The 15,766-nt window shown below is 43.5% G+C and overlaps 1 protein-coding gene across 1 annotated transcript in view; it reads right to left on the bottom strand.

Annotated features, from left to right (window-relative positions):
- DIP2C (disco interacting protein 2 homolog C) overlaps positions 1-15,766 on the bottom strand; it is a 297,423-nt gene that overhangs the window by 32,831 nt on the left and 248,826 nt on the right. The window contains 5 exon segments of the mRNA XM_043885135.1: positions 3,841-3,971; positions 9,091-9,200; positions 9,289-9,400; positions 10,266-10,387; positions 10,872-10,995. Of these exon segments, the coding sequence (XP_043741070.1) occupies positions 3,841-3,971; positions 9,091-9,200; positions 9,289-9,400; positions 10,266-10,387; positions 10,872-10,995 (599 nt within the window).

Below are 15,766 nucleotides of genomic sequence, written 5' to 3'. Positions count from 1 at the left end.
TGCAAAACTGCACATTCCACTGGAGTCCTATGGAAACATATAAAAATTATTTTTATAGTCATTATATAAAAATCAGTAAGAGCCCATTCCAATAATTGTAACATTCAAAATTCTGTCAATTTTTCTCTAAGATCTGTCCTTTGGAAGCTGATTGAGGTCTTTAAGGATGACTTTATAACATGGTGGTTATTTAAGAGATCAAACAGCACTACAGCAAATATATCTGTATTAAAAATACTGACATTCTAGTCAAACAGCTACTTACTGCAAGTCAGATGGATCCAACAACACTTCTGCACAAATGGAGCCAAGTCCTACAGTTTGTGAAAACACACTTTTATCCAAAAGTTCTTGTATCCAACACTGCAGTGCCTTAAAATCAGTTTTTCCATCTGGTTGAGAAACCGCTATGTCCTACTTGTTTTCTCAATTCTAACCAATCAGCTTTTCAAGAATACACACTTGGGGTCTGAAGAGGAGCCTAGATCTACAGTGCACCAGGGCTGCCCCTCACACTCACAGGTCCTGTGACCGTGCCTGGAGCACTCATCTTCTTTCCAGGGGCCGTGAGAGCTAAGGGAGACCCCCCTGCCCCGGAGCACACCAACACGAGCGGCAGCCCCCGAGTGGACGACTCCTTGGTGTTTACTGCCACAGGTACCAACGCACCCTCTGCCCTTTGCAATGTGGCGCTCCAGAATCAGCCTACAGACCATGTGTGGAGTGACCCTGAATTAGAGCTTTTTTTTTAGCTCAGTTCCCAACTTCAATGAGAATCCTCAAGGCAGCATTAAACAGGAAGAAATAAAAGTAATGAAAAATTTACCTCTGCGGTATGGATGTTAAAAGAACAATCCTGGCCAAAATTGGATCAATGCCAGGTAACAGCCCAAGATCTAACAACCCTGCACATCGTGTACCATATAAGTCATAACTATCCACAAGGAAACATGGCTTGGAGTATCCCATGAGCACCGAATGTTATTCAACCCACTCGTGAATCAGGATGAACTGGACCACCTGAACTAGAACCCCTGCCTGGCTTCTGTTCCAGCTCCAGTTTACACACTTCTCTGTCACCGAGGACTCCCATTTTCTGACACACACCAAGCTCAGTTAACAACACTGGATTCCCGTGTGTCAGGGAACCAAAATGTACATAAACACCCTATAGTGATACACTTCTTAATTACGACAATCTATCGTTTCCATATTGTTATCAGCATTTTCCTTTTAAATCCTATCATAAGGAGACCCAAAATGAAGAAAACAAAATGCAAATCACCTATTACTAGCTTTCTTAAGAATACACATCAGGATAAAAGATCTGCTAAGGGCATCAAAAGGTGGGGTCCACAGTGTAGAGTTCAAGGTTAGAGAAACTAAGCACACTTGTGGAAAATAAGCATAGTTTCACCTCTGTCTTCACTTCTGTAAATGGAAGTCAACATTAATAAAAAAGCTGTTAAATCCTAACAGAGGACAACAGAAAACCTGATTCACCAATTTTCTACTCGCCTTTTTTTGGTCTCAATCCAACAAAAGTTGATTGCTTGCTGTTTCATTTATTAACCAAGACTGATTTCTTGGCACTGGCTATTATACTTTCCAACTTAATAGCAGGTTGCTTCAAGGGAAGAAATTATTTCCTGCAAATTTCTGGAACCTCAACTATTTCAGTTTAGATCTTAACTTCAAAAAGAACAGAACAGTTTAAAAACACTTTGGGAACATTTTCTCCCAGTCTCTGGCCTGCTCCCATTCTCTTGACAGTGCCTTTGGCAGAGCAGAGACAATTGCTTTTAATAAAGTCAGTCTGTCAATTATTTCTTGCATGATCAAGCCTTTGGAGGTGTGTCGAAAAGTCATCACCAAACCCAAGACTACCTAGATTTTCTCCCAAGTTATCATCTAGGAGTTTCATAGTTTTATGTTTCACATTTAGGTACATGATGTATTTTGATCTATTTTTGAGAAGGCCACAAAGCCTCTGTGTAGATTCATTTTTTTGCAGGGGGCGGGGGTGGATGTCCAGTTGCTCCAACACCATCTGTTGAAAAGGCCGCTGTATGGCTGTACTGCTTCTGCACGTCTGTCAAAGATCAAAGGACTGTACTTACATGAGTCTGCTTCTGGGCTCTCTAAAACACCAAGAGTGAGCTCTGATGTAAATTACAGACTCTGGGATGATAATATGTCAAGGCAGGTTCCTAGTTTGTAAAAAAACACATGCTCTGGTGGGAGATGCTTATAATGGGGAAGCTGTGCATGTGGGGGTGGGGTGGAACAGAAAATCTCTGCACTTTCCCTTCAATCTTGCTGTGAAGCTAACAGTTCTCTGAAAAAGAAAACCTAAAGTAAAAAATTGAAATAAAAAACGGTTGACCAGGAAAAGAGAGAAAAAATACACTCTGGTAACTAATATAAAGGTATACATTTATAATTCAATGATTTTGGATTATTAACTTGATAAAACATACAAAGAATTGATAACTCTCACAATTTGGGCACCCTGAGCAAGGCAGTTGTACAACTCAGGATAACACATGTCACCCTGTGGTGTCACACTGGTTAGCCTCCTGAATGGGCAGGGTAGGTTCTGTGCCATACACCTCAGTTACTTCAAGGAAAGGAGTTTTCTTTAAAAAAAAAAAAAAAGTTTTACTTAGGTATAATTTGCACATCATATATCCAACCATTTGAAGCACAGAATTAAAAGAACTTTGACAAATTTGCAGAGTCATACAATGCTCATCACAATGCAGTCTAGAACACTTCCATCACCCTGATACAAAACTGGCAAAACACAGTCCATGTGAAGCTGGCTGTTGGGCCCTGATGTTTGTTACAGCATTTCTATACACTTAAAACACTTGCACGTGTTTGAAAATGTTAATAAAAAGTAGTACACTACATTAGAAAATAAAATCTGAAAGACTATGTGCCAAAATGCTAATAGTGTATTTACTGGAATCACCCTGATAGCTCAGTTGGTAAAGAATCTGCCTGCAATGCAGGAGAACATGGCCTGAGTCCTGGGTTGGGAAGATCTGTTGGAGGAGGGTTAGGCCACCCACTCCAGTATTCTTGGGCTTCCTTTGTGGCTCAGCTGGTAAAGAATCTGCCTGCAATGCAAGAGAACTGGGTTGGGAAGATCCCCTGGAGAAGGGAAAGGCTACCTACTCCTGGATTCTGGCCTGGAGAATTCCATGGACTGTATAGTCCATGGGGTTGCAAACAGTCAGACACAACTGAGTGACTTTCACTTTCTTTCACTTTCACTAGGTTGTATACTTATGGAAAGCTTAATTTTCTTCTTTATACTATTTTGTATTTTCTAAAGTTTCTACGATGAACATATATGTACAATTAGAGAAAAATGCCAATAAACATTCATTCTTTCTATATATACTCTTGATACCTGCCACGAGGGGAGAGGAGCCTGCTCCCAGCCTCCTCCAGCTAGAGTCAGGGAGAAGCCAAGAAGCAAAGAGCCTGGATGCCCCTGGTCACAGTTCCAGGCCTCGGACATCTACAAAGATTTGGAGCTACAAGAAGCAAGCCCAAGGTCTGGGGGTTGCTTGGAAAATGGGCTCCCAACAGACAGCTTCTCAGAGCGGCCCCAGATGTTGTCTCTGTCAGTTTCAGCAAATTTTATGGAGACTAACCTTCCAGATGCTGGTGAGTGTGGCTACCTGGCTACCAGCATGCAGAGCCAGGTTGAGAGGGAGCCACATCCTGCAGGCAGCCCCCTCCCATGAGCAGGTCTGAGCTCACAGGTGATCTGAAAAAGCATGCATGATTATTTACTTATATCACAGAGATACAGAGAAAACTCACCTACAGAGGCACCAGAGGACAAACCCAAGTCCACAGTAAGGGTCCAAGCAGATGGCCACTTCTCTCGAGGGGTAGAGCTCACACTGCAGCTTAATAGAACGGCAGAAGGCACTGGTGGCTGCATGAGACATCTGCAAGACAGCAAGGCCGTGTCAGGTACCGGAGCTAGAGCCCAGCCTCAGGACTCTTGCACCACCACAGGCCACACAGAACGCATTGGACCAGACACCAATGCCAAGGGTGGTTTTAGATAGGACAATTGTAGCCAAGCTCTGGTTCCGTTAGAAGAGGGTAGGCTGTGGGTTCTCATTAGTCTTCCTGTTTTCAATGAGTAAGCCACAAGCAAAACTTCTCGGTCCCCTAGGACTTAGTAACTCCAGCCCAGGAGGCTGGGACATCTTGCATTTGAATGGTGGCTTCGACTGCAACCCCACCACAGCCTGTACAGTACATGGGGACATGTGACCACTCACGTGCCCTCTCCAGGCAGAGACAACACCCGACTCATGCTTCACCTCCAGGCCCAACCCTGCACCTGTCATGCAGCAGAGGGACCAGCAGAGCACATTGCACATTGGACGCACGACTCCTGTTGGCAAAGACTTGCTGAAGGTCACACCCGTTTGTGCAGTGAGATAAGCTTGTCATTTGATGGGAACCCAAATCCAATCTCAGCATAGCTACAGTTAAGAGTTTCTCTAAAGGCAGCAGCCAGTCCCACAACAGTCAGTATGAAATGTGAATTCTTTTAAAGTACAGAAAAATTATATCTAATAACATCAATTTTCACAGATGCTTTCTAGCCAAACTAATCTAAGAGGAACAGGAAAGTAAAAGCAGCCCAGGAAATCTTTACCAAGTTCATGGTCTTAGACACATTTCAAGTTAGTGTTGAGTGCACATCACCCAGAGCTGAACTGTAAAAGGGACCAGAGCAGAGCATCCGGGCAGAATCTGACAGGGATCCTACACGCTAGGACGGAAGGCCTCCCTCCTGGTGTGTCTCATCTCTTTCCCCAAGGTGTCTAATAAAAGCTCTCTGTCATCTGATTGGATTTCCCTGAATGTTACGATGCTTCTTGAAAAAGAACAACAAAGTCAGAGGACTCACCCTTTCTGATTTAAAAACTTAGTAGAAAGTTACTGTGATCAAAACAGTGTGGTAGTAGCATAAAGACAGACACACAGAAAAACAGAATAGGATAGCCCAGAAATAAAACCTTACAAAAAAAAAAAAAAAAAAAACACCTCACATACATGATGAAATGACTTTTTAAATTTTTTTCATTAATTTATTTTTCCCTAGACTTCACATGTAATTGATTGACTGATTGAGTGAGGTATAACTGATCTACATTATTATGTTAGTTTCAAGTATACAACACAACATATATATGTGTATGTATCGCAAAATGATCACCACAATAAGTCTAATGAAGAGAGCTACTAAAATTTACCCTCTTACCAGCTTCCAGGTATGCAACACAGTACACTATTAACTATAGTTCCCATGCTGTACAATACATCCACAGCCCTTATTTATAACCGGAAGCCTGTACCTTCTGGCTCCCTTCACCTGTTTTTGCCCATCACCAATCTGTTTTCTCTATCTATAAGCTTGGTTTTTCTTAAAAAAAAAAAATAGTTCACATATAAGTGAGATCACATAGCATTTGTCTTTCTGACTTAGCATGATGTCCTTCAGGTTCACCTGTGTTGTCACAAATGGCAGAATTTCCTACTTTCTAATGGCTGAATTATACTGCACTGTGTGCTTATAGATGGTGTGGGTGAGTGGGCAGGCATGTCTCATTTTTCTTATCCATTCTTCTGCCAATGGACACTGATATTGTTTCCGTATCTTGGCTACTGTAAAATAATGCTCTATGAACACTGGGGTGCAGACATCTTTCTGAGTTAGTGTTTTTATTTTCTTCAGATCAATACCCAGAAGCGGAATTTTTGGATAATATGGTAGTTTTATTTTTAACTCTTTGAGGAACCTCTAAACTGTTTTTCATAGTGGCTACACCAGTTTACATTTCTACCAACAGTGCACAAGGGTTTCTCTTTCTCCACACCCTCATCAACACGTTATCTCTTGTCTTTTTTATGATGGCCATCCTGGCAAGTGTGAAGTGATAGCTCACTTTTCTTGTACCTGTTGTCCATCTGTATGTCTTTTTCAGAAAAATGTCTATTTACATCCCCTGCCCATTTTTAAGCAATCGTTTTTCTGCTCTTAAGTTGTAAGAGTTCTTACATATTTTGGATATTAACCCATTATCAATATGTGGTTTGCAAATATTTCCTCCTGTTCACTAGGTTGCCTTTTCATTGGTTGGCTTCCTTTGCTGTGCAAAAGCTTTTGGTTTGATGTAGTTCCACGTGCTTAACTTTTGTTTCCTTTGGTATTGATATCAAACTAAAAAAATCTCAAGACCAATGTCTAGGAGCTGACCCCTATGTTTTCTCCTAGGAGAGTTATGGTTTCAGGTCTTATATTCAAGTCTTTAATTCACTTTGAGTTCATTTTTATGTATGGCATAGAAAACTGGTCCAGTTTCATTCTTTAGCATGTGGCTGTCCAATCCTCCAAGCACATTTACTTAAAGCCTATCCCTTCCCATTGCATATTCTGGGCTCCTTTGCCATAAACGAGTTAACATTATGTGTGGGTTTATTTCTGGGCTATTCTGTGTCACTGGTCTTTGTGTCTGTTTTTGTACCAGCATCATACTGTTGGCAATACTACAGCCTCATAATGTCAGTGAGCATGATGCCTCCAGCTCTGATCTTTTTCAAGATGGCTTTGGCTATTTGGGTCTTTTGTGGTTTCATACAAATTTTAGAATAGTTTGTTCTATTTCTGTGAAAAATGCCATTGGAATTTTGATAGGGACTGCAATGAACCTGTAGATTGCTTTGGGTAGTATGGACATTATAACAATATTAATTATTCCAATCCAAAAGTATAGAATATCTTTCATTTGTCCTTTTCAACTTATTCCATCAATATTTTACAGTTTTCAGTATATAGATCTTTTACTTCCTTGGTTAAATTTATTCCTCGGTATTCTTTTTGATGCAGTTGTAAATAAGACTGTTTCCTTAATTTCTCTTTCTGCTATTTCATTATTAGTGTACAGAAACACAACAGATTTCTCTGTGTTGATTTTGTTATCTTGCACTTTACTGAATTATTTATTGTAACAGTTTTTGGTGGAGTTTTTAGTGTTTTCTATACAAAGCATCATGTCATCTGCAAATAGTGACAATTTTAATTCTTCCTTTCCCAACTTACATGTCTTTTATTTCTTTTTTCTTGCCTAATTTCTCTGCTTAGGACTTCCAACACTATACTGAACAAGAGTGGCTTCCTGATCTTAGAGGAAATCTTGCTTTTTCTCTGGAAATCTTTCAACTCTTCACTCTCGAGTATGATGCTAAGTGTGGGTGATCAAATGTATTTTTGATAAGAATGCCAAGACCATTCAATGGGGAAAGGACAGATTTGGAAATGCTTTCTTGGCACCAAAGGCACTGGTTTAAAAAAAAAAACAAGAAACAGACAAAATTAGACTTCATGGAAACTAAAAAATTTTCTGCATCAAAAGGCACTATCCATAGAATAAAAGGGCAAATCAAAGAATGGGACAGAATACCTGCAGACCATGTAACTGATAACGGTATCAGAGAACTTCTAAAACTCAAAACCAATAAGAAAACTATCACTTCAAAATCAGCAAAGGAGGTGAATAAACATTTCTCCAAAGAATACATACCAAAAGGTGCTCAATATTATTAATCCTCAGAAAAATGCAAATCAAAATTACAGTGTGATCTACCTCACATACATTAGGAAGGCTACTTAAATAAACAAAAAAAAGGAAATGCCCAGGGAGTTCCCTTGTGACCTAATCATTAGGACTCCAGACTTTCACTGCCATGGCCCACATTCAATCACTGGTCAGGGAACAAGATCCTGCAAGCCATGGGGCTCAGCCATAGAAAAAGAAGATATTCAAAAGAGAAAAACCAACAGAAAATAAATTCCAAGTGTTGGCAAGAATGTAGAGAAACTGAAAACCTTGTGCATCATTGGTGAGAAGGTAAAATGGGACAGCTACTGTAGAAAAGAGTATGGCAATTCTCCCCAAAATAAAATTACCCTTTGACCCAACAATTCGACTTCTGGATATATATTTAAAAGAGTTAAAAGGCCATGTTTCGAAGAGATATTTATACACCCCATGCTCACTGCAGCATGATTCACAATAGCTAAAATGTGAAAGCAACTCAAGTATCCATTGAAAAATGAATGGATAAGCAAAATGTGGTAAATACATACAGTGAAATATTAACTCAACCTTAAAAAGGAATTTTGATATATACTTCAACATGGATGAACCTTGAAGAAACTATGCTAAGTGAAATAAGTCAGACACAAGAAGACATATACTGTATGATTCCATGTAAACATGGTACTAGAATAGTCAAAATCACAGAGACAGAAAGCAGGGTGGGAGGTGCTGGGAGGTAGGGGCAAGTCTCAGTTTAGAAGATGAGTTATGGAGGTGAGTGCTGGTGACAGAAGCACAGAACTGTGAATGAATTTAATACCACTGAACCATACACTTGAATTGGTTAAGTGGTAAGTTTATGTTACATGTATTTTACTACAATTACAAAATTGGAAAAAAACGTCAAGCAAGAGAACTGAAAATTATGCAAGCTCAGCAATCAGGCAATAATAGGTGCAGGGCTTCCTGAGGCTAGAGAACTCAACAGTATCTTGATGAGGACCCTGCCTAACCTAGGAGAGTCCTAACTCAGGTGACACAGGTACTAGTTTCTTTTTTTGATGGGAAAAAGCAACAGCAAGTAGCGTTCTGGCCTGTTACAATGAGACCCATGTTAAAAATGCAAGGAACTCCTGTGCACAGAGTTTTATAATAGAATACTGAGATCTGAGAATCAGCAAGAAGGAAAACATAGGCAATTCTACTGAACTGAGTGAAGCTGTGGTTATACACAAAAAAATTGTTTGAACATTGGGACATAATCAGTCAGCCTAGCTAACTACTGAAATGGTCACACATTTTATAGCTTGACCAGAACACACATATATGCATATACCTCTCTCTGTGTTTCGATGCCAAGCCCCACCAGAGCCCTATACACAGAAGAACGAAAATTAAGCAACGCTGTATGGCCTGCTAACAGCACACTACTCAGACTGTTTCTTACCTTCACTCCAGCTAGCATCCCAGTTGTGGACACACTGAAATCAAGATAGGCTAGCGTGTCTGGGTTGGAAGGTTTGTAGATCTGGGCAGGCCGCTTCTTTGGCAAATCATCTGGAGAGGAAAACAAGCTGTTAGCATCTCTGACTTAGTGGAAAAGTCGATGAGCAAACAAACCTTTTTGGTAAGTTCGAGAACCAACCTGTGTCTAGTATAGGGGGCCAGGCCCTGACATCCACTGCCGCAGCTGCCTCCCTGGACCGTAACAATTTACAGATCAGTTGTGTTGTCATCAGACAGGCAGAACGGCTCACCTGAGGGTCAGAGAACAAGGCACGGAGAGGAGGAGGGTAAAGGACAGGGGGCCATGCCTGCTCGCGTGCCAGCTGTGCACCATGTGGAAGCCGTGTAGCTCTAGGGTAGGCTGCGTGCACAGCCACTTCATTCAGGGCCACGTCAGCCAACGGAGGTCCATATGACTGGGAATCAGACCACAGATCACACGAGCAGAGCTCGTGCGAACTAAGGCCCTGGCAGTTACTAGAGCTGAGTGGTGTCAACCGTGTGGCCGTCACCTCAGAAAGCACCACCCAAACTACCCACTCTCACCACACACTCCCCATCCTCCAGAAATGCTCACTCTCCACACACAGCCTCAGCACTTACTGCCACAGTGACAACCCTGAAGGTCCTCTGACACAACTACAAACAAGTATTCATTTGTGATGTCCCTTGGGGTTCCTCCTCTAAGGGGAAAAACTTATCTTAATCCTCTTAAACTTCACCAGGCAAAAACAAAAACAAAAAAGTTAAAACAAACTGTACTTTCAAAAAGGAACAGGCTGCTTTTCAGTCTTGAGGAAAGAAACTTTAAAACGTCTGACTTTCCCACTCCTCCTGGCTTGTTGCTTGGGCTGGTGGGGAATCGCCCAGTGTCCGGAGGGGTGCCCTCTCTAGGGAGTGGATTTGACTCCCACACATTGTGGCAAAACTGCTCTCTAGCCCCTAACTCTACGCACAAGTTGCTATCTTGATTCCAGAGCAAAACAGCAAGCTCCTAGAACAAAGAGGCTGGGCCCCCTCCACTGCTGGGACTGCAGACGCCCACACCAGCCCTGGGGCCCAGGCTCTGTAGTCTTCAAGCCCAGCACTCGGGCCAGACCCCGCAGGCAGTATTACCTCCACGATCATCTTCACGGTGGGCAGCGTGGTGGCGATGTTCTGTGGGTGTGGGGGACGGACAGTGATGGGCACGCAGCCTGCATACAGGCAGCCATAGAATGCAGCGATGAGGTCTATCCCTGCACAGAGAGAGGAGCAGTCTTCGGTGAGACTCAGCAGCAGGAAGACCAACCTGGAGCAGCCAGGCCGGGAGGGGGCCACCCCCGCGCGTCTGTCAGACTTCAGGGACAGCCCCCAGCAGCCCTGTTCTCTCAGGCACAGCAAGCCAACGTAGCCCAGAGGTTTCACTGCTGTCATCCCTCTAAGGACTCTTTATACTCAACTTCCCGATTATCCACTCAGTGGTCAAGTATTTAACTACGGATTAAATGAACTGCCTCAGAGAGCTAATAAAATAAAATTCGATACAAAAGTCTTTGTGAAATACCAATTTGTCTGTGCCCCTATCATCAGTCATACAGCATGCAGCACACAGTCCACCCTGTGAGCCAGGCCGGGGTCGGGGCCCATTTTGGTGGTTAACACAGTGAGGCCATCGAGCACCGACGGGTGTGATGCAGGGTCCCTCAGGCAGGGGTTGGTCTGCACAATCCCATTTCTTACCTGGTGGGTAGACCAGGGCAACGTGGTCCCCATCCTGCAGGTGTCCCCTCTCCATCAGCATCACGGCTATCTTCTCAGCTCGCTTGTGCAGCTGGACACAAGTCAGCGAGTTTGCTATTGTGCCCTGAGTATCACAAGAACAAATGGGTATGATGTTTTTTTAATATCACAGCTTTGAGATGCCATTTGTATACCACACAACTCACTGATTTAAAATGTACACTTAAGTGGATGTATCTGCAGAGTTGTGTGACCCCCACCACAGCCAGCTTCAGAACATTTTCATTACCCCCTCAAAAGACCACCCACCACTGGCATTCTGCTCTTCTCTCCTCCCCAATAGCTAGGAAGTACAACACCAAAGATGACTCCAGATACATCTGCATTAACAAGAAACATTTAAAAAATAATTACTGGACATGAAAAAACAGCTAAAAGTATAAAACAAAATCAATCTAGTAATTTTTGGACTTATGTGTAATTGTCATGGGCAATAATAAGAAATTAGTCATAAATCTGGAGGATCTGAACTATGAAAAATAGGACTAATTGAAACTGTTTTTAAAAAAGACCAGATCAAAAGTCAAGGAGGTCAGAAAACAAACAAACCAACTCCCAGAAAAGGAACCATCCAAAAAAAAAACCAAAAGGAAAAATGGGAATTGTCAAATTCATTTAATGTAGACTTTTAGATATGCAGGAACAAATTAACACATTTGGATTGAAAAGTACCTTAAAAAACACTGAGGACAAAAATCAGTAGCAAAACAGGTACTAAGAGATATCAAAATACATGACATTTACTCCTTATTTATAAAAGCAAGAATAAACTACAAATTATAAACATACAACTTATCCAAAAAAGTTTCCCTTGAGGATGTACTTTTTATTTGCACATATTCCCAGGTAAGAAGAGATCATCGTCTACAGCTATTTAAAAACTGCTTTATCATCAATTCCAACTTTAAAGGGATGAACGGGGGAAGGACCTTTCCTTATACAAAGTGCAAACTTGACAGAAGTGTCGGGTGAGGAAGACCCTGCAGCTGGACCCAGGATGGTGGGCACCAGGGCCTGATGCATTTATTGAGGTGGGGAGCTTCCAAAGAGAGTGACATGAAGACGACTGTCCACAGGGAGGTGGTGTGAGCAGTTGGTTTTGTGGGAGGAGAAACGTGGACAGGAGAGACCAAATCTTTGGGGCTGTTAAAGGATACGGGTGACCTGGTGACTTGAAGTGAAGAGACACTAGAAATGCCACCCAAGTGGAACATCTGCACGGGGTGTATGGGATCCAGTGGGATGTGAACCCTAAAAGGATATATACACCAGCAGCTGGCATTTGCCCAAAACACTCATGAGATCATTGATGGCCTGGGGTGCATAGATCACCAGGCCTTGGGGCACAGAGGCTGGTGGAGAAGGGGGGCCACCCAGGCAACTGCCAGGCAGGCCTAGGACCCTTCCTGCTGAGACCAGCCTCCCCACAGTGGGGCTATGCTTACAATTCTCTGAATTGAACTTTCTCATCCCACATATTTTCCTTCGTCATCTTCCTTTTGAGGAAGGTTAAAAAATAAACAGAAAAAGACACAAAAAGTGGAAGAGCCAGAGAGCAGAATGTGGCAAAGCTGGGTAAACACAGAAAGACCTACGAGGCTGGTGTCTGGGATCCAGCTGAAATCTGAGAACTGGTGCCTTCTCAGCTGGACCAGTCCTCTGAGCAATCACTCCTTTGTAACACACGTGTGCGCATGAACCAAAACATATTCCTCTTCACCCAACAGTCCTGCGAGCTCTTCTAAGTGAAGATGGGGCACTAGCCCCTAGCATACCAAGGTGAGGCCAACACCACCGCCCCCCACCCTGAGCCCCCATGCTTGCATGCCAGCTGTCCTGGAGGAACGCCAGCACTGCACTCCTGGCTGCGGCCGGGGACCAGTCGAGTTGCTGGTGGGGCGGCAGTACCAACCAGGGACTCCTGCCACCACCCTGCTGCCCACGCTGGTCCATTAGTGGGTCTTATCTTAAGAAGTGAGCATTCTGGGATTGAGCTGTTAAACTCTTTCAACTGCTCTTCTTTCAGTTATCCAGAGAGCCAGCGCTGATCCTCTATCAGTATCAGCTTTCCTGTCACATAACAAAGCCTGTAAGATGCAAGAAGAACCGATGACTCACGAGCAGCTGAATGCTCTTGACTCTCGTTCCGAGAACGTCCATCTCCAGATACTTCAAAATGGTGAGATCTACCTGCATTCTGTCCTTCAGCAATCTCTGCCACTGCTTCAAAATACCCTTTCCCACCCACAGGGTTTACACCAGACCCAGAGCCCCTCATGGCAGTCTGGTGCCAATACACCCAGCACAGCCTCCCCTCCCAAGTCTCTGCCTACAGGCTCAACATTGAGAGAGTGTCACAGGACACAGGCTTTGGCCAGCCCCACACCATGCAATACCACTTGTCATGGGGACCTTCACCTCAGGAGAAATGCTAATTTTCAGTCACACATTTCATTTTCCAAAGTGCTCACTGTGACAAAAAACAAAATGCTGTTTATCTTCAGGTCAGTGGTTATCTGGCATCCTCATCAACATTCATGGAAAAAGTTGGGTTTTCAGTACAGAAACCCACTGCATAAGAAGGTTCTATGTAAAGTACACATCAGAAAAAAAGTACATAACAGAAAATTAGGGCTGACTTTCCCTGAAAGAGGTCTTGGCTGGTATCATGACAAAACAGCAATGCAGGGTGATCCACCACCCAGTTGCTACTCCGAAGACAATGATTTCAGTGTAGGTGACTGTAAACATGGCACCACTCCAAAGTTTTACATTAAATTAAATAATGACAAGTAAAAACATACTCAGGAATGAAGAAAAAGCCAAAAATGATTCACATTTTAAAATGTAAAAAAAGTTAAAAGCCTTGGCTGGTGTTTCTCTTAAAAAAGTAACAGATGCTCTTTGTATATGAATTCCAAGAATATAAGTCCTTCCCGATTTGCAGTGAATCCAATCCTCACTTCTGCCTACAAGCCTAGCACAACAGCTCCGACACTATGGACCACGAGCCGTGGAGGAGGGCATACAAATGAGTGCTGTGGGCAGTGAACAGGTGGCACAACCCAGCTAGGACTTGCAACAACTGAGGGGCCGTCCAGAATGGAGGATGCCTGGAAGCAGCCTGCGGCCCCACATTGGAAGGACAATCTTTGGGGATATTGAATAAAACATATTATTAGAATGAATTTCAGCTGTTTCTTCTCATCTTTTCAAATTTTTGCTTTCAGAAAATATTAGAACTGTGCGTGTGGCTTGTGCTGATTTCTATTGGATGGTGCTGAGCTAGAAGGCTTAGTGAGTGGAAATTCCACTGTGACCGCCATGGAAAGGATGCTCCTGACCTGCGGCTCAGACTGAACACCTGTGCTGAGTGCACACAGGGCTCAGGGAGGACAGGGATGAGCGCAGACACCAACTCCGTGCTGACCCATCCAGCTCTGTGGATGCAGCTGCTGCCACATCAGAAGGCCTGGGAAACAGAAGGAAGGCAGGCTTCCTGTCTGAAGGAAGGCTACTGCTGTGGGCCATGCTGTCTCCATGCTGACCTGAAGTAAGCTTACTCACGGCCTTGACCTCCACAACTCACCCCTTCGAGAATATGACTCATTTCTGGTGAACACATTTCCCCAGTGACCTCGTGTCTGGCCATAGCAAAGGACTGTGAACTTAGGATCTGGGAATGGGGACACAGTTGACCTGTCCAGCACACTTGCCAGCCCCCAAGTGACACGTAGCTGGACCAGTTGTTTCCTCCTGCTGACAGGACTACAGTCTACCAATACAACCAAATCATTTCTGAATCTTTGTGTCTGTGACAGCAATGAATCTTCCTCTCACCCAGAGCTCTGGAGGGGTCACCCTCAGGGAGCTCAGGGAAGAGGCTCTGAAGAGGAGTCCCTCCTGAAGCTGAGGCCAGGCTGGATAAGGCTCCAGCTCCAGTGGCCCCTCTAGAGGTGTTGCTGGGAACCACCAGACACCACAAGAGATGCTGCAGAAAAAAGGGAGTCACCAACAGTCTCCAGGAGAAATGCCAGGGCAGAGGACAAAGTCAGAAGCAATGATTACAGAGTAACTGGGACACAACAAGGCACCAGTGCCAGAAAAGAAGTCTTATCTGTGTTTATAGACTGAGGCAGAGCCAAGGGAGAAAGATGAAAGCAGCAGGCAGGGTGGCTTCAGATCAGACACAGGGCTCCCAGTAACCACATCACTGGGCTCATGACCCATGTGCACCTGTGGGCCCTGAGCCAAGAGAGTTAATCCTGGGAAGGGGGTCCAAGTGTAGGCACCAAAAGGCAGGTATAGCAAGCATTTCTTACAGAAGCTGGGGAGCTGGAGTGCTTTCTAAGGCTCTTCCTGGGGTCGGTCTGAACAGACACAGTGAGCAAGAACTGCTGAGGTCAGCTCAGCATGCAGGGTCAAGATGAGCTGAGTCAGAGGAGGACCAGAAGTACTTCTACAAACTAAATCACTGCAAAACTGGTCTGCAGTGGATGTCCAACTCAAGAGATTTACATTGTTGGGACTTACATTGTTGGCATTTCCTTTCATTTGTCCTTAACTGATTGCTCTAAGTGACAAGAAGCACTTTTGTGCACAAAGATTATGATATTTTGCATCTCTGAAGAGCTATAATGTCTTAAAGTTGCAAGCATCCACACTAATCAAGAAGACCTGGTTAAATCTAGTTTTCAGGCTTTATTTCCAGAGCAAACAAAAACAGGTATATTTTAAGACTTCTGCATTTACTGCTCATTGTTAGTACTATTTGCTTGTGCAGTTAAGGCCTTACTCTTAAGTACTATAATGGAGCACAATCTCATGATTTACTT

The sequence above is a fragment of the Cervus elaphus genome, chromosome 23, assembly GCF_910594005.1.
Source record: "Cervus elaphus chromosome 23, mCerEla1.1, whole genome shotgun sequence".
NCBI lineage: Eukaryota > Metazoa > Chordata > Mammalia > Artiodactyla > Cervidae > Cervus > Cervus elaphus.
The sequence above is the reverse complement of the archived record's forward strand: the minus strand, read 5'-3'. Positions and strand labels throughout refer to the sequence as shown.